Consider the following 13535-nt stretch of genomic DNA (forward strand, 5'->3'; position numbering starts at 1 on the left):
CATAAAGTCTTTAACGTGATTATGGTTGCCTAACAACACAGGAATTGTACTGCAAAGTTGCTGAACACTTTCGTGGTACATTATATTGGATCATTCCGTACCACTTTGCGTCAGAGAAATGCAAAATCTGCATGCCTTTTTTTGGCTAAAGTAGTCGAATGATTAATGAAAGTAAACGATTGTGAAATTAATTTTTTCTACGTTCTCACCGGGAATCGAATCCAAAACCACGTGCACCAAAGACACATATACTAGCTAGCCTCGAGACCAGCAGTGAGGGCTATTTGAAATCTGTTTGATTGCACATTTGAACTTGAAAATGACCCAACGATGGTGAAAATTGTCATTTTGAGGTGCGATAAAACCGTTCAATAAGATCTAGGCTTTAAAAAAACGTATAGGATTACTGTAGGAAAATCCAGATTAACAATTGTATAATAATTAAACGATGCAAATAGACTTACTTTGAAAACAAACATTTCTTTTCAGAGATAATCTTTAGTGATGAGTTGACTTCCTATTTAAATGTTAAAATGAATACTCAAAACTGACGGACTTGGAGCAATGAAAATGCACGACAATCCTTGAAACGTGTTCTTGATAGCCCAAAAGTTAACGTCTTTTGTGCCTTATGGCCTTTACTGTTTTCTTGAGAACACAATTAACAGAATTTTGCACCTAGATAACCTGGAAAACTTTTTAACCCGACACATTGATAAGAATGATTAAGAACGCCGTATACACATGCAGGTAGATGGCTCAATCGCTGCACTACCTCACCAAGGTCCGGGATTTCCTCAATAACCACTTTCCAGTTAAATGAATAGGTCGAAGTGTACAGATTACCTGGTCGTCTCGTTCACTGGATCTGACACCTCTACGTTTTTACTTCTGAGAATTCATCAAAGATAAAGTTTATAAACCACCTTTACTGACTTTTCTCGATGAGCGAGAGCAAGAATCAGTTAAAGAAGGTACACCTGACATGCTGCTGCGAGTTTGGTAGGAAATGAACTTCAGGTCAGATATCTGCCTGACGTTTTCAGGGTCTAGCCCTGATTTTTTTTTTCTTCCAAAATAACACCAAAACAAGCTCTATAAGTATTGTGAATAGATTTATATGAATTTTCAAAGTTGTAAAGCCTTTCTTGAAACACGGTGTATAATACGCTAAGCAATTTTACTAATAAAAACACCAGGAATCCTTTTTGGATAGGCAATATTTACCTTACCCATCGCCAGAGACGTACGCAGGGGGTGGGTCCTGGGGGTCCGAACCCTCCCCGAAATTTCTACTTTTGTGTAAATTTAGCGTAATTTTAGGGTCAATTTTAGGAATTTTAATATAAAATACCCTCATATTGAGTTTGGACCCCTCCCGAAATAAATTCCTGCGTACGCTACTGCCCATCGCCACTGACGGAGGTTGAAGTAAATATTGCCTCTCCAAAGCAGAAAATGAATGAAACCGAACATTAGAGCAAAATCAAGCCTTTTGCTGTACAAGTAATGTTTACAATTGCTTTTTCTTATCCAAATCTTATTCTGTATGGGCTGCATCTTCGTAGCTTCCTCGCAAATCTAGAAAACATACATGTTTAAATCGAGAAGTTTCATAACTTAGGGGCTCTTCCATGCACCTTGGGGTCTGAGGGGCCGTTATCACCACTATTGTCTGTTTGTTACTTCCGTTGAATTTTTCTGACATTGATCTAATATTCAGAGTACCTCTTTCAATTTCTGAATATCTCAAAATTAAGTAATTATCACGTTTACGTAACAAAACGAAAGGTAATTATTCTTAATTTTATTTCCAGGGAACTTATTTCCTCAGAAGCGGACGAATTGAACGTAATGGCAGTAAACAAAGATGTACAATGCGGAAACTAGCATGTCCTCTCTGTTCGAAGCAATTTTTATCTTCGTGTGACCTAAGAAGGCATTTCCGTACTCATACGAAAGAGAAACCTTATTCTTGTGCAACTTGCTCAAAGTGTTTCAGTGACAGAAGCAATTACTTACGTCATCTGAAATTTGTTCACTCTGATGTGAAATCATTTGTTTGCACAAAGTGTGGCAAGGCTTTCAAATTTAAAGATAGTTTAAAATATCATTGTATGTTTGCTTGTACAGAACGCCGTACCTAGTATATACAAGTTGTAATGCACGATTGCAAAGCAGCGTATCTGTGTGGAAATACTTCATTGATGTGATTCGTCATGTGTGAAATCTTTAAAATTATTGAAGTAGTTTACCCGAATTTCGCCTGGTTCATAACATTGGAATATTTTGGATAATATAAAAAAATAGGGGCATACAGGTCCGTATCCACGGGGTCTAGGGTGGCCGGGTCCCTAAATTTTTGCGGTCCCCCTAAAATTTTCACGGTAGGCTTGCAAATAAACTATAATATGGTGATAAACTATAATATGGTTTCATCGGGCCCCCCGAACTTCAGCCGGCCCCCCCTACATTTTGGGCTGGCTACCGGCCTGGGGATATACCATTAAATAATACAATATATGCTTAGAGAATGTCCAATTTGGAGTGGTATCTGTAATTGTATTAATTCTGGGGCTGCGATGGTTCAGTGGTAAAGCGATTACCTCTGGCACGTGGGGTCCCAGGTTCGATCCCAGGTCAAGTAAGTTTGTAGCATTTATTTGTTTTATTCACTTGTAGTTTCTTTAGTCACGAATAAAAATTTAATAAACACACGCAACTGTTTTTATTCCTGTATCACTGTAATATTCCAATTTTCCTTCCAATTCCACATCAAACTTTCTAAACTGTGCCTTCATCGTGGTATATGGTAATGAGTGGGATGATGTTGTGTGAAAATACCTTTGCAATCTAAATTTGTTAAGGCTAATTCCACCACAGCATACATCTGCTCCTGATTGCTCGCAATTATTCAATAACATTGCTTTTGACCAATCATTCCAATGATTCCATGTGACAAACAATTAGGCCTGCTATATACAGTACTATGAGATAAGTCCTAGAAAATATCTTTGGATTTATCTGAGGAAAAATGTTACGACGTATCTCGTAGGAAATCCTACCCTTTCATGCCATACACGTAACTACATTGCACATTCTACTGATATTGATACCTGGCGCTATATTGTTAAATTGCAAACCTCTGAAAACAAGCATAAAATTCAGAAGATAAATTAATAAAACATACCTCAATCACTTCCTGCTCCTCTCTTCATTTCATCTTCACCCACATACGGCTGGCGGGAAGAAAACAAATTGGTTTTCACTTTCTCTCACCAGACGTCGCTTAAATCGAAATCTTATGAATTTTCTTTCCGAAACAGAGCGTGTTCTAAACAAGAGAAATGTCATAGGAACATAGGTTCAGAACATAGGAATTGACATGCAATCTGATGCCATGCACGTTGAGATTTTGACTCTAGGAAAAATCGTAAGAGATTTCCTAGGATCTGTCCTATAGTGTATAGATCTTAACTGTACAAAGTTTCAAAAGTATTTTTTTAATCAGTGCACAAAATCGTTACAAATATTTGTAATTACCCAGTTTTAATACCTGTAAGTTAACATAGTCTCCTTGTACATAAGAATTAATAACCTACCAACTATGAAATATTAAATTACTTTAAACGCTATCATGAGGTTATGTTGTTTCGCGTTTCTCTGAGTAACAGAATCTCTGTAGACAACAGTTCAATCATGCCACACAATCGTCATTTGATGAGTTGACCGTGTGATTATGTAGAAACTACCAATGTTAGACCATATTCGGCTCAGTTTTCTTACAATTATTATAAAATTAACAACAAAATATTTAAATGTATGTGTATAAAATAAATTGGTATACTTATTATCAATTTTGTTTCAAAGGGAAAAATGTTCGCGATGTTCTATCAGATAGCTCAATGTTGCAACATTTTAAAGGTGAGTATTTGCGTTTTATTTTTCTTTATTTATAGAGCTTTTTTTAAAAAAATATATGAAATTCTAAAGGGTAGTGCATGTACGACATTTATGGTTCTCTTCAGTCCAGAAACATGTGGATCGAACTAAACAAAAGATCCACTAACATCTTCACTGAAATCTGAGGATAGTTATTGGCTACAAACCAACCATCACGCTTAGCTTCTAGAAAACTGACCAATAGCGTAAAATGTCAAGTCAATGAAAAGTTAAATAATAACTAATGTCATGTGATAATTCTTTGATTGTTTAACGATTTTCATGTAACGGAGCAAATCTTTCGGAGAGATTTGAAATTCCATACTATGATGAATTTCAAGCTGTCCATATAAATACCAAGAGGTGTCTAATCTGGATTCGTGGAAAACACTCAACCAGATCTCAATGGCTACATGGTCAGAAAATTGTAGGATCCAGGCAAGTCATGCACGGACGTCCCCAACTTCGGTGTGGCTATGCGTCAAACCAGGTTGAGAAACTTCCTTCCGGGTTAAAAGATTGATGAAAATACTTCCCCGTGGGGCAGTGTCAGGTATTTCCAAGGATGTTATAAATAGAGGATCTGCCCATATGTATCTTCATCCCGAAGCCAAAAAACAACCGAGCATCTGCACGTCTGATTGGCTACTCTCGTTTCTACCATCGTCTGATTGGCTACTTTCGTTTCCGCCATGATTATTGGCTCAAAACATTGCGATCCTATTGGGCGGAGTGGGCAGAGTAGGGGTGGCGAAACTGTGACGTATGACTTCAAGATTTTGTAGTAAGGCCGTTTATGTAGAGCCACTCAGAATTCGATTTCCTGGTCGATTTTTTAAAATTAGCCTCGTGTTATTTCCTTTCTTTCCTGGTTTACTTAATGTTTGTAACAACTGCTACTTGTATGAATACCGTTTGTTTTCCAGAGTACGGCTTTTAAGGATTCTTATCTCTGGGGATGAGCTTTTAGAGATCGCTTTCGGGGCATTTCGGGGCATTACTTTTGTCTGCCAATTTGTTGCTGTCATGCGTTTGCCATTGCGAAATTTACCTACTGAATTTCCCATCTGTTCGAATTTTTGAATATGTTCTCCCACGTAACCACTAGATTGTAGTTGTGATTTGATTAAATTCCAGGGCATCTTGTCTGATTGTTCTGTCTTAGAAACAGTAAAAATCGGACGTGTTCCTCAAACCCTGAAGGCGTCTCTGAATTTGTGGGTATATCTACATAGAAAGAAAGCGAGAAAATATTATACTCTTTGATTACAGGCAGGTCCGTATTTAGAGGTGGCTATCGGGCTCAAGTTCCCCCCTCCGAAATAATTTGTTAGTTTTTCGCATTCTACGTACAACAATAATCCTTGTTACCATTTCTAAGAATCTGATTGACTTTCCATTTTCTTATGCTCTTTGTTCGGAAATAATGTATTTGTAAAATTTCATTCCATGTAAGAACTGCGATCTTTTTCTCTCTCTCTCTCTCTTTCTTTCTTTCTATCGTCCATTCTACTCTTCTGTTTCTTTTTCTCACTTGTTACTTTCTTTCGTTTCTCCTATCATACTTTCGACAATTGTTAGTTGTGATTCAAGTCGGTCGTCGTCAAAATATGCTGCCACCGAATTTCATACCTCCTCCTCCCCTGCGCAATTCCATCTTGATAATTTAGATATTTATCTTAACTTTCAGTTATTCCTGTCCCCTCCCCACTTTCACTCAAATGATTTCATTCCTCTTACAGGAAGTGTCATTATACAAATATTAAAGGAAGGAAAATGAACGTCATTAAAGTTTGTCGACACCCAAAAGGAAAAATATAAGTACTTGGAAAAATATTCATGTGTTTTGCACCCCCCCCCCCCGAAACTAAATACTAAATACTCCACTGGTTACAGGTTTATGGGGTATCCAATAGTATTCCACTTGAAATGACTCACAACCTTGCTGGCTTGGAGCTGGATAATAATAATAATAATAATAATGTATTGATGATTTAGTTCATAGTATAGAATGTGCTAATAATAGCAATAACAGTAGTATATAATAACTTCGTAGTCAAACCTGGGAGAATCAAGTGAGGTGACGCCTTAATTACTCCAATGGGTGACACCAAGCTTACAAAGAACGGCTTTCCGACTCGAAAACAAATTTGTGAACTAAAAGAGAAAAAAGGGCTTCACTAGATCCCTGAAGGCTTGACCTTTTGTGAAGTAGCTGCTAACAGCCATAAATTACAAAGTGACACCGCAACACAATATACTGTATATACGGATCGTTAACTCAGACAGTGGCATAATATTACAAGATAAAATCCAAGTATCTACAATTTCATGTAAGCAACCAATGAGACACTTTGGTGACACTTATCCACAAAAATTATCACCAAAAAGTAATACGTTGTTGCCAACTTATATAAGTTTGTCTTCAAATGACATTATCGTATGTAAAGTGATCGCATGCCAGTATGACGGTGAATGAAATTTGAACCAACTATATGACCACGCCGCGTTTCTGATATCAAGATATCAATCTTTCACTTTTTCTCTTATTATAGCCTGATTTATGTCTATAGCTTATCTATCTATCTATATATATATATATATATATATATATATATATATATATGGTGTTTTTTTTAGAGGCGTTGAACTTTAAAACTGGCAACAATGTTTTCTGTGATAGCTGATAACTGATATTGCAATTCTCGGTTATTTTGAGGTAAGTTTGTTTGGCAATTCATCATAAATAGACTCACGCCGAAGCAACATTTGCAAATTATGCAAATTTATTTTGAAAACCATGGTTCAATTCGACAAAGTCATCGGGAAGTACCTGGACCGAAATGAACCTGTTAACTGGCCACCTCGTTCGTGGGATTTGGCGCCATTAAATTATTTTCTCTGGGAATATGTAAAGTCGCATGTGTATGCCGAGAAACCAGAATCAATTAAGCACTTGGAAGCCAACATTCGACGCGTTATTGCCGAAATGCAGCCTGATTTACTACGACGAGACGAGTGTGTGAAAACTGGACCTCAAGATTACGCCATGTACGTGCCAGTTCCGGTAGCCACATACCGGTACCCGAAATCATATTCAAACAAGAATGCCATAAAATTATCTGTGAAATAAAGCCAATTTCATGAATATGAAAAACACTTTTCTGTGTTTTATTTCAACATAAAGTTCTCCGCCTTTAAGAAAACCACCCTGTGTGTATATATAATTTTTTGGTGCACAGGCGTATTCCTTCTATGTATAGAGTAATTTGATGTTACAAATGATAATATGAGCATTAAATTATTAAAAAGAGTTTAAAAAGCGTTCTGAAATTAATTGTTGTTTATTATGTTTCCAGAGTTTCACACGAAGAGGAGTTGAATCGAGAGACGACAGAAGAAGCCCATGGTTTGGAAGGAGAATTGTGTTATGTCTGCTCGAAGTTCTTCTTCAATTCGTATGATCTAAAGATGCATATGCGTACTCATACGGGAGAGAGACCTTATTCGTGTGAAACTTGCTCAAAAAATTTTAGTGATGTACGCAATTACAGACGACACCTGAAATATGTTCACACAGATGTAAAAGCGTTTTCCTGTGAAAAATGTGGGAAATATTTCAAATTTAAACATAGTTTAAAATATCATTATTGGGTTCACGCGCGGAGTAGTTTAAATTAAAATTTTATTCTGTGTTGTGTAATTCAGTCGTGCGTTTGTTTCAACGAATACGTCGACCAATCGGCTTCAAGCGACGTTACCAACGCTGCGATGTGGAACTCCGCTTTGACCAACGTGCTATCTATTCTTATAGTACGAAAGGTATAACGTCTTTGGCTTCCCGCGAAAATTTGTAGTGACGTTTATAGTACTAGCTCGGGAGAGTAATGCTTCCGGAAGTAGAAACGAGAAAGTTCTGATTGGTTTGCTTTATCCACTTCTTGCCACGTTGCATTAAAATAGCAGAAATAAAACCCTTGCTGCTGTGGGCCTTCGTGGCCGAGTGAGCTAGCGCTATATGTTGGTAATGAAATTCTCTTTTGGCGTGAGTTCAAACCCGGCCCGAGGAAAGTTTTTTTTAACATTTTTTTTACATTTTTATAACACTTATTAAATTAAATTAATATGAAAATAATACTTAAAAAAGTGATTTATTTACTTTTGTGCAGATAAGTAGTTGTAGTACTTATGCCCGTGTACTCCATGATATAGGGCTCGTTTTGTTCACCTTGTACTTCATGATATAAATTTTGTGACCAACTTAAAACAACTGGCTAGGATAGCGCGTAAAACAGCTGGCTAGAGTAGCGCGCGGAAAAAGTACTTCCGGGAGTATTACTCTCCCGAGCGGGTCGTACGTTTATGCGGAATTGCCAGCATGGTTACTTGTGGCTCGCTGAGTGCAGTACACGGTTGAGGTTGAGTGACCTTGCGATGAGTAAGTTAGGCATATCTGAAGGATAATGATTGGCTATACTCTTACCACACCCTCAGTGACGAACAGGTCCAAGCGCGGGAAGCCAACAACGTTATACCTTCTGGACTATAGTGAGACGAAAACATTGTTAACATTCTAAAAATTGAACTTTCCCAAATTATGTGTCCTTTGTTTTTCATTTTCTATGTGGAAAAACATGTTATTATTAAATAAGCTTATATTGCTAAACGTTCTTCGACAGAAAGTAGCTTAAAACTAATGTGGACAGATTACACAACATGCTCATCAACTTTGAAATGAAACGAAATGCAGTGTTACAGTTTAATATTAAGGTATTATGCCCTTTCGACTAAGGGAGATTATAATTAAGGTAAATGAATGATGATGGAAGCGTTGATGGAATATGCAAGTGGCAGAAAAGGGACGTGATATTGTCCACCACAAACTTACTTGGTCGGGGATCAAATCAGAGGTAACTGTAATTATCAACTTTGTTGACAAACATTGTTTATGAAATTACTTTACAGGTTTTGTCGTAAACCTAAGACAAAATATAGTTGGCCCAACAGTGGGTATCGATAAACTAACCAACTGCCAACGTTGGCCCGCTTTGAAATCGGTCGCTTTGCTGCGCACTTGCCATCCATCATAACTGCCAATGAAACTTCGTAGGAAACAAGTGTTTCTGCAGTATCCAGTTTCCATCCATGCCCACTATTAATCTACGTAATATCTACCTACAAAGGGTCTACCATTAGCCTACATAGGGTCCACCATTAGCCTACACAGGGCCCATCATTAACCTATATAGGGTCCACCATTAGCCTGCATAGGACCAACTATTAACCTATATAGGGTCTGCCAGGTGTGGTGCTAGGGATATAGTAAATTTTTTAACATATTATTGGCTGAATAGAGTGGTGGCATTTTCAAATCTCGTTTGGTAACCTATATCTTATCTATCAGGCTTAATGTTGTACTAAGAAAGAAGTTGGTCAAGCTCTATAAACTGTATGTAGTATGGTTTCGAGACTTGGACATTACGGAAGTTAGAGAGGAAATATTTACAGAGCTTCGAAGTGTGGTGTTGGAGGAAGATGAAGAAGATAAAATGGACAGAGAAAGCAACAAAGGAAGATGTTTCAAAGCGGATAAGATAGAAGAGGATACTTTTAACCAATATCCTTCGTAGGAAGGCCAATTGGATTGGATACGTCTTGCGAATGAATTGTCTTCTTCATACCGCCATAGAAGGAAAGGTGGAAGGGAAGCGAGAAATAGGAAGAACACAACTAATCGATGATTTGAAGAATGAAAGAAAATATTGGGAATTAAAAGAGGAAGCTGAAGATCGAGAAACGTGGGAGAAACATTTCCAGACTCATTATTACAATAAAAAAAATTTAAAAAAACCTCATTAGTATGAGGATCTGCTTGAAGGCAGAATACTTAACAGTAATAATGTTATCTAAGCCGTCATATATGCTGTTTCATCAATAGAATTGACCTGTAATAGTTTTAGGGGACCCGGGGAAATTTCTCCCAGTTACAAAATTGCCCAGAGAGCATTTTTCCATCATGCTCAATCAAGGTTATACTATTGCCCTTTGCCCATGAGACAATAAATTTATCCTGTCGAGAATGAGACGAGATAGTTTTCACACTATAGATAAGAAAGAAGACTATTCTCCTCTCGCTTGCGAGACGCTAACTAGTTCACCCGAGTCTGTTTTTCTAAATCACTCTAATTTCTCAATTTTAGTGGCACTGAGTCAGAGTATAACAACTATAAAATACATAAGGTGATTATACGAACGCAATAAAATGCAGAGGTGTTATTAAACGCTTGCAGTGAATTGGGTTTAGAAGTAAATGCAGAAAAAAAAACTAAATACATGGAAGTGCGTCGGGACCGTAACACGGCAAATCATGGGTGCGTTAAAATATTAAATAATACTTTTGATAAAGTGGATACTTTCAAATATCTAGGATCAGTATTAACAGATAAAAATCATATTCACGAAGAAATTAAATGTCAACTAAAAGCAGGGAATTCGTGTTATTATTCAGTTCAAAATATCTTGACGTCGCGAATTCTGTCGAGGAATTTGAACCTTAAAATATTTATTTATTTATTTATTTATTTGCCAAAGTTCCAGATACAGCAAGGCAGCCATTTTACACTGAAACTACATAACATAGAATATAAAATTAACAATAACAAGTATAAACAAAAAGCTATACAGGGTTTGTATGATAAGTAATGAGACCAGGTCTGGAAACATTGTTTTATTGATCTGATCTGTACAGGGACTTAAAAGCTTTCGAAGTACTCTCCTCTTGCGTCGATGCACTTCTGCAATCGATGTTTCCACGCTGCAAACGCCCCCTGGAAGTCAGCAGCCGGCATGTCCTTTAGAAATGTGGTCACGGCTGCTTGGATGGCTGTGACGTCTGCAAAACGGGTTCCTTTCAAGCGTGGCTTCAGCTTCGGGAAGAGGAAGAAGTCGGCCGGGCTCACATCTGGGCTGTAGGGTGGTTGTGGAAGGACTTCCACCCCAATCCGGGTCAAAAAGGAGGTCACTAAGAAGGCGGTGTGGGCAGGGGCATTGTCGTGATGCAACTTCCACCGGCTAGCGATCGCCGGTCTTTTCCGCTTGACGCTCCTGTGCAGTCTCTCAAGGACTTGTTTGTAGAAGGCGGCGTTGACGGCTTGTCCTTGGGGTACAAACTCCTTGTGGACCACCCCCACATTGTCAAAAAAACAATCAACATTGTTTTCACCTTTGACTTCGACATTCTGGCCTTCTTGGGGCGCGGGGACGCAGGAGTGTGCCACTCCGCGCTTTGACGTTTCGTTTCAGGGTCGTACTGGAACACCCACGACTCGTCACCTGTTATGACGTCATCTTCAAAGTTAGGGTCACTGTTCATGAGGTTCAACAGTTCCTGACAACAATCAACACGTCGTTGCTTTTGTTCGTCAGTCAACACTCGCGGCACCAGTTTCGCACAGATTTTTCTCATTCCCAATTGTTCCGTCACAATCTTGTGCACTGTTGTGTGGTTCATATCGAGTTCATCAGCAATCAATCTCAACGATAATCGACGGTCTGAGTTCAGGAGATCCCTCACTTTTGCCACAGTTTCGTCCGTAGTCACTGTTGTCGGGCGTCCAGCCCTCTCCAGATCCTCAACGCTTTCCCGGCCGTTCCGGAACGCACTGTGCCAACGAAACACCTGGGCTTTGGATAGGGCTTCCTCTTTGTAGGCCTCCGTGATGAGAGAAAGCGTCTGAGTAGCCGTTTTCCCCAGGCGAACGCAAAATTTGATCGCATAACGCTGTTCGATGGAACCCTCCATGTTTGTTGATTTTCCGCCGTGACAAGAATGTTCACAAGGGCTTTGTCCAAGGCTTGTCCGCGCTCCACTAAGGCTCGGAGCCAACTGACGCGCGGTGCGTTGCTTTGCTCGGACCCCCCCCCCTACATCCTCCATCACCGACAAACCCGCTCCAGCGACACGCGCGCCGCGGCGCGGCGAGTCTCATTACTTATCATACAGACCTTGTATAAAGGTCCATAAGTGTAGCAATAACAAATTGAAATAAAACTAAGGTTCCATAAGTGTAGCAATAATTTCCTGTCGGAATACATTCTCAGATTTAAAAATATCCACGTCAGAAGCAATGGAGTTAAATTCAGAAGCCAGTCTATAGAACAAAGAACGCTGAATAATTGATAATCGAGGCGTGTTGCAATGAAGTAGTTCACTATTTCTAGTTCTTCTTGCAGGTACCCGAATATTAAACTTAGAGATTAGTTCTTCAGTTCTAAGTTTCCCATTTAGAATTCTATGAAGAAACATCATATCAAATAGCATGCGACGAGATGAAGGTGTACGGAATCCAAGAACAGTCAACAATTCAGGTTTACTTAAACAGCGTACAGAAGGTATTCTTTTCCTGACAATGGTAAGAAAGAAATTTAGAACTGAGTCAATGCGAGAGAGATTTGATACGCTAGCCATACTCCAAATGGTGGAACAGTACTCTATTTTGGTTGAAATAAACGTTTTATAGAATATACTTAAGGCTGTAACATCCCTGATCTCTGTAAACCTGTACAGGAGACCTAATAATCGCATAGCACTCTTGGCCATGGCAGCAATGTGATCAGTAAACAGAAATCTTTCGTCGAACAGAACCCCGAGATCCTTCTGAGATGAGATTTTAGCAATAGGATCATCTCCAATGAAGTAGGTAGAAGGGATTTTGTTTTTCTTTAATGAAAATGTAATAGTAGAAGATTTTAAGGGATTTACTTTTAGATTCCACATGCTACACCAGTCCAGATCTGAGAGTTTTTTTTTTTTTTTTCAGTTCAATCACATCTTGAGCTGTCCGAATTTCCCGAAATAATTTGCAGTCGTCAGCAAAGAGAGAGCAGAGAAGAATTTTGGTGAGAAGTGGAATTAGATAACTTAAGATAAGACGGGAGATCATCTATGAAGAGAAGGAAAAGAAGTGGGCCCAGAACACTACCCTGCGGAACACCAGAGAGAACAGGAACAAAATTCGAAGCAGATCCAGAGAGAACAACACGTTGTTCACGTTCGGTGAGATAGTCTCGTAACAATGAGAAGAAGTTCCCGTGAATGTTAAATCTATGTGCTAGTTTATGAAGAAGAAGCTTAGTGTCAATGCGATCAAACGCTTTAGTTAGGTCTAGATAGATTACATCAAGTTGCGTATTATTGGACAGAGATTTAACTGCTTCCGAAAGTAATAAAGATAAATTTGTGAGAGTAGAACTGCCAGGAAGAAAGCCATGTTGAGCAGGATCTAAGTAGGGTGAAACAAATTTATGCAATCTATCTTTGATTATTTTCTCGCACACCACAGAAAGGATGGGCAAGAGAGAAATGGGTCTGTATGATGAAACATGGTTCGCGCTGCCAGATTTCAAAATAGGTACAATATTAGCTTGTTTCCACGATCTAGGAAAAACACCTTCACTAAAGCATCTATTTAAAAATCGTGATAAAAGGTTGGCCAGAGATTCTGTAGTGTTACGTAAGAAGATTGAACTGATATTGTCAGGACCAGGAGAACGATTCAAAGGTAAAGAAGAAAGAAGATGCCTTACCTCATCAG

The 13535-nt window shown here is 38.6% G+C and overlaps 1 protein-coding gene and 1 long non-coding RNA gene across 10 annotated transcripts in view; one reads left to right on the forward strand and one right to left on the reverse strand.

The window, feature by feature from the left end:
* Positions 1 to 13535, forward strand: part of LOC145680198 (uncharacterized) — a 490330-nt gene that overhangs the window by 317160 nt on the left and 159635 nt on the right. The window contains exon 4 of one of the 8 annotated variants that reach the window (XM_081750475.1): positions 7302 to 8612. The exons of the other annotated variants lie outside the window; for them this stretch is intronic. Coding sequence (XP_081606601.1) covers positions 7302 to 7623 — 322 coding nt within the window. The 3' untranslated portion in view covers positions 7624 to 8612. Of the gene's footprint in view, positions 1 to 7301; positions 8613 to 13535 lie in introns of those variants that run through there. 8 annotated transcript variants of the gene reach the window in all.
* Positions 1 to 13535, reverse strand: part of LOC145680202 (uncharacterized) — a 31569-nt gene that overhangs the window by 3030 nt on the left and 15004 nt on the right. For both annotated transcript variants that reach the window (XR_014130619.1, XR_014130620.1), the window contains exon 2: positions 3191 to 3334. This is a non-coding gene — a long non-coding RNA (uncharacterized LOC145680202). The remainder of the gene's footprint in view (positions 1 to 3190; positions 3335 to 13535) is intronic.

Source organism: Thermobia domestica, chromosome 3, assembly GCF_964235325.1.
Source record: "Thermobia domestica chromosome 3, izTheDome1.hap1.1, whole genome shotgun sequence".
Lineage (NCBI taxonomy): Eukaryota > Metazoa > Arthropoda > Insecta > Zygentoma > Lepismatidae > Thermobia > Thermobia domestica.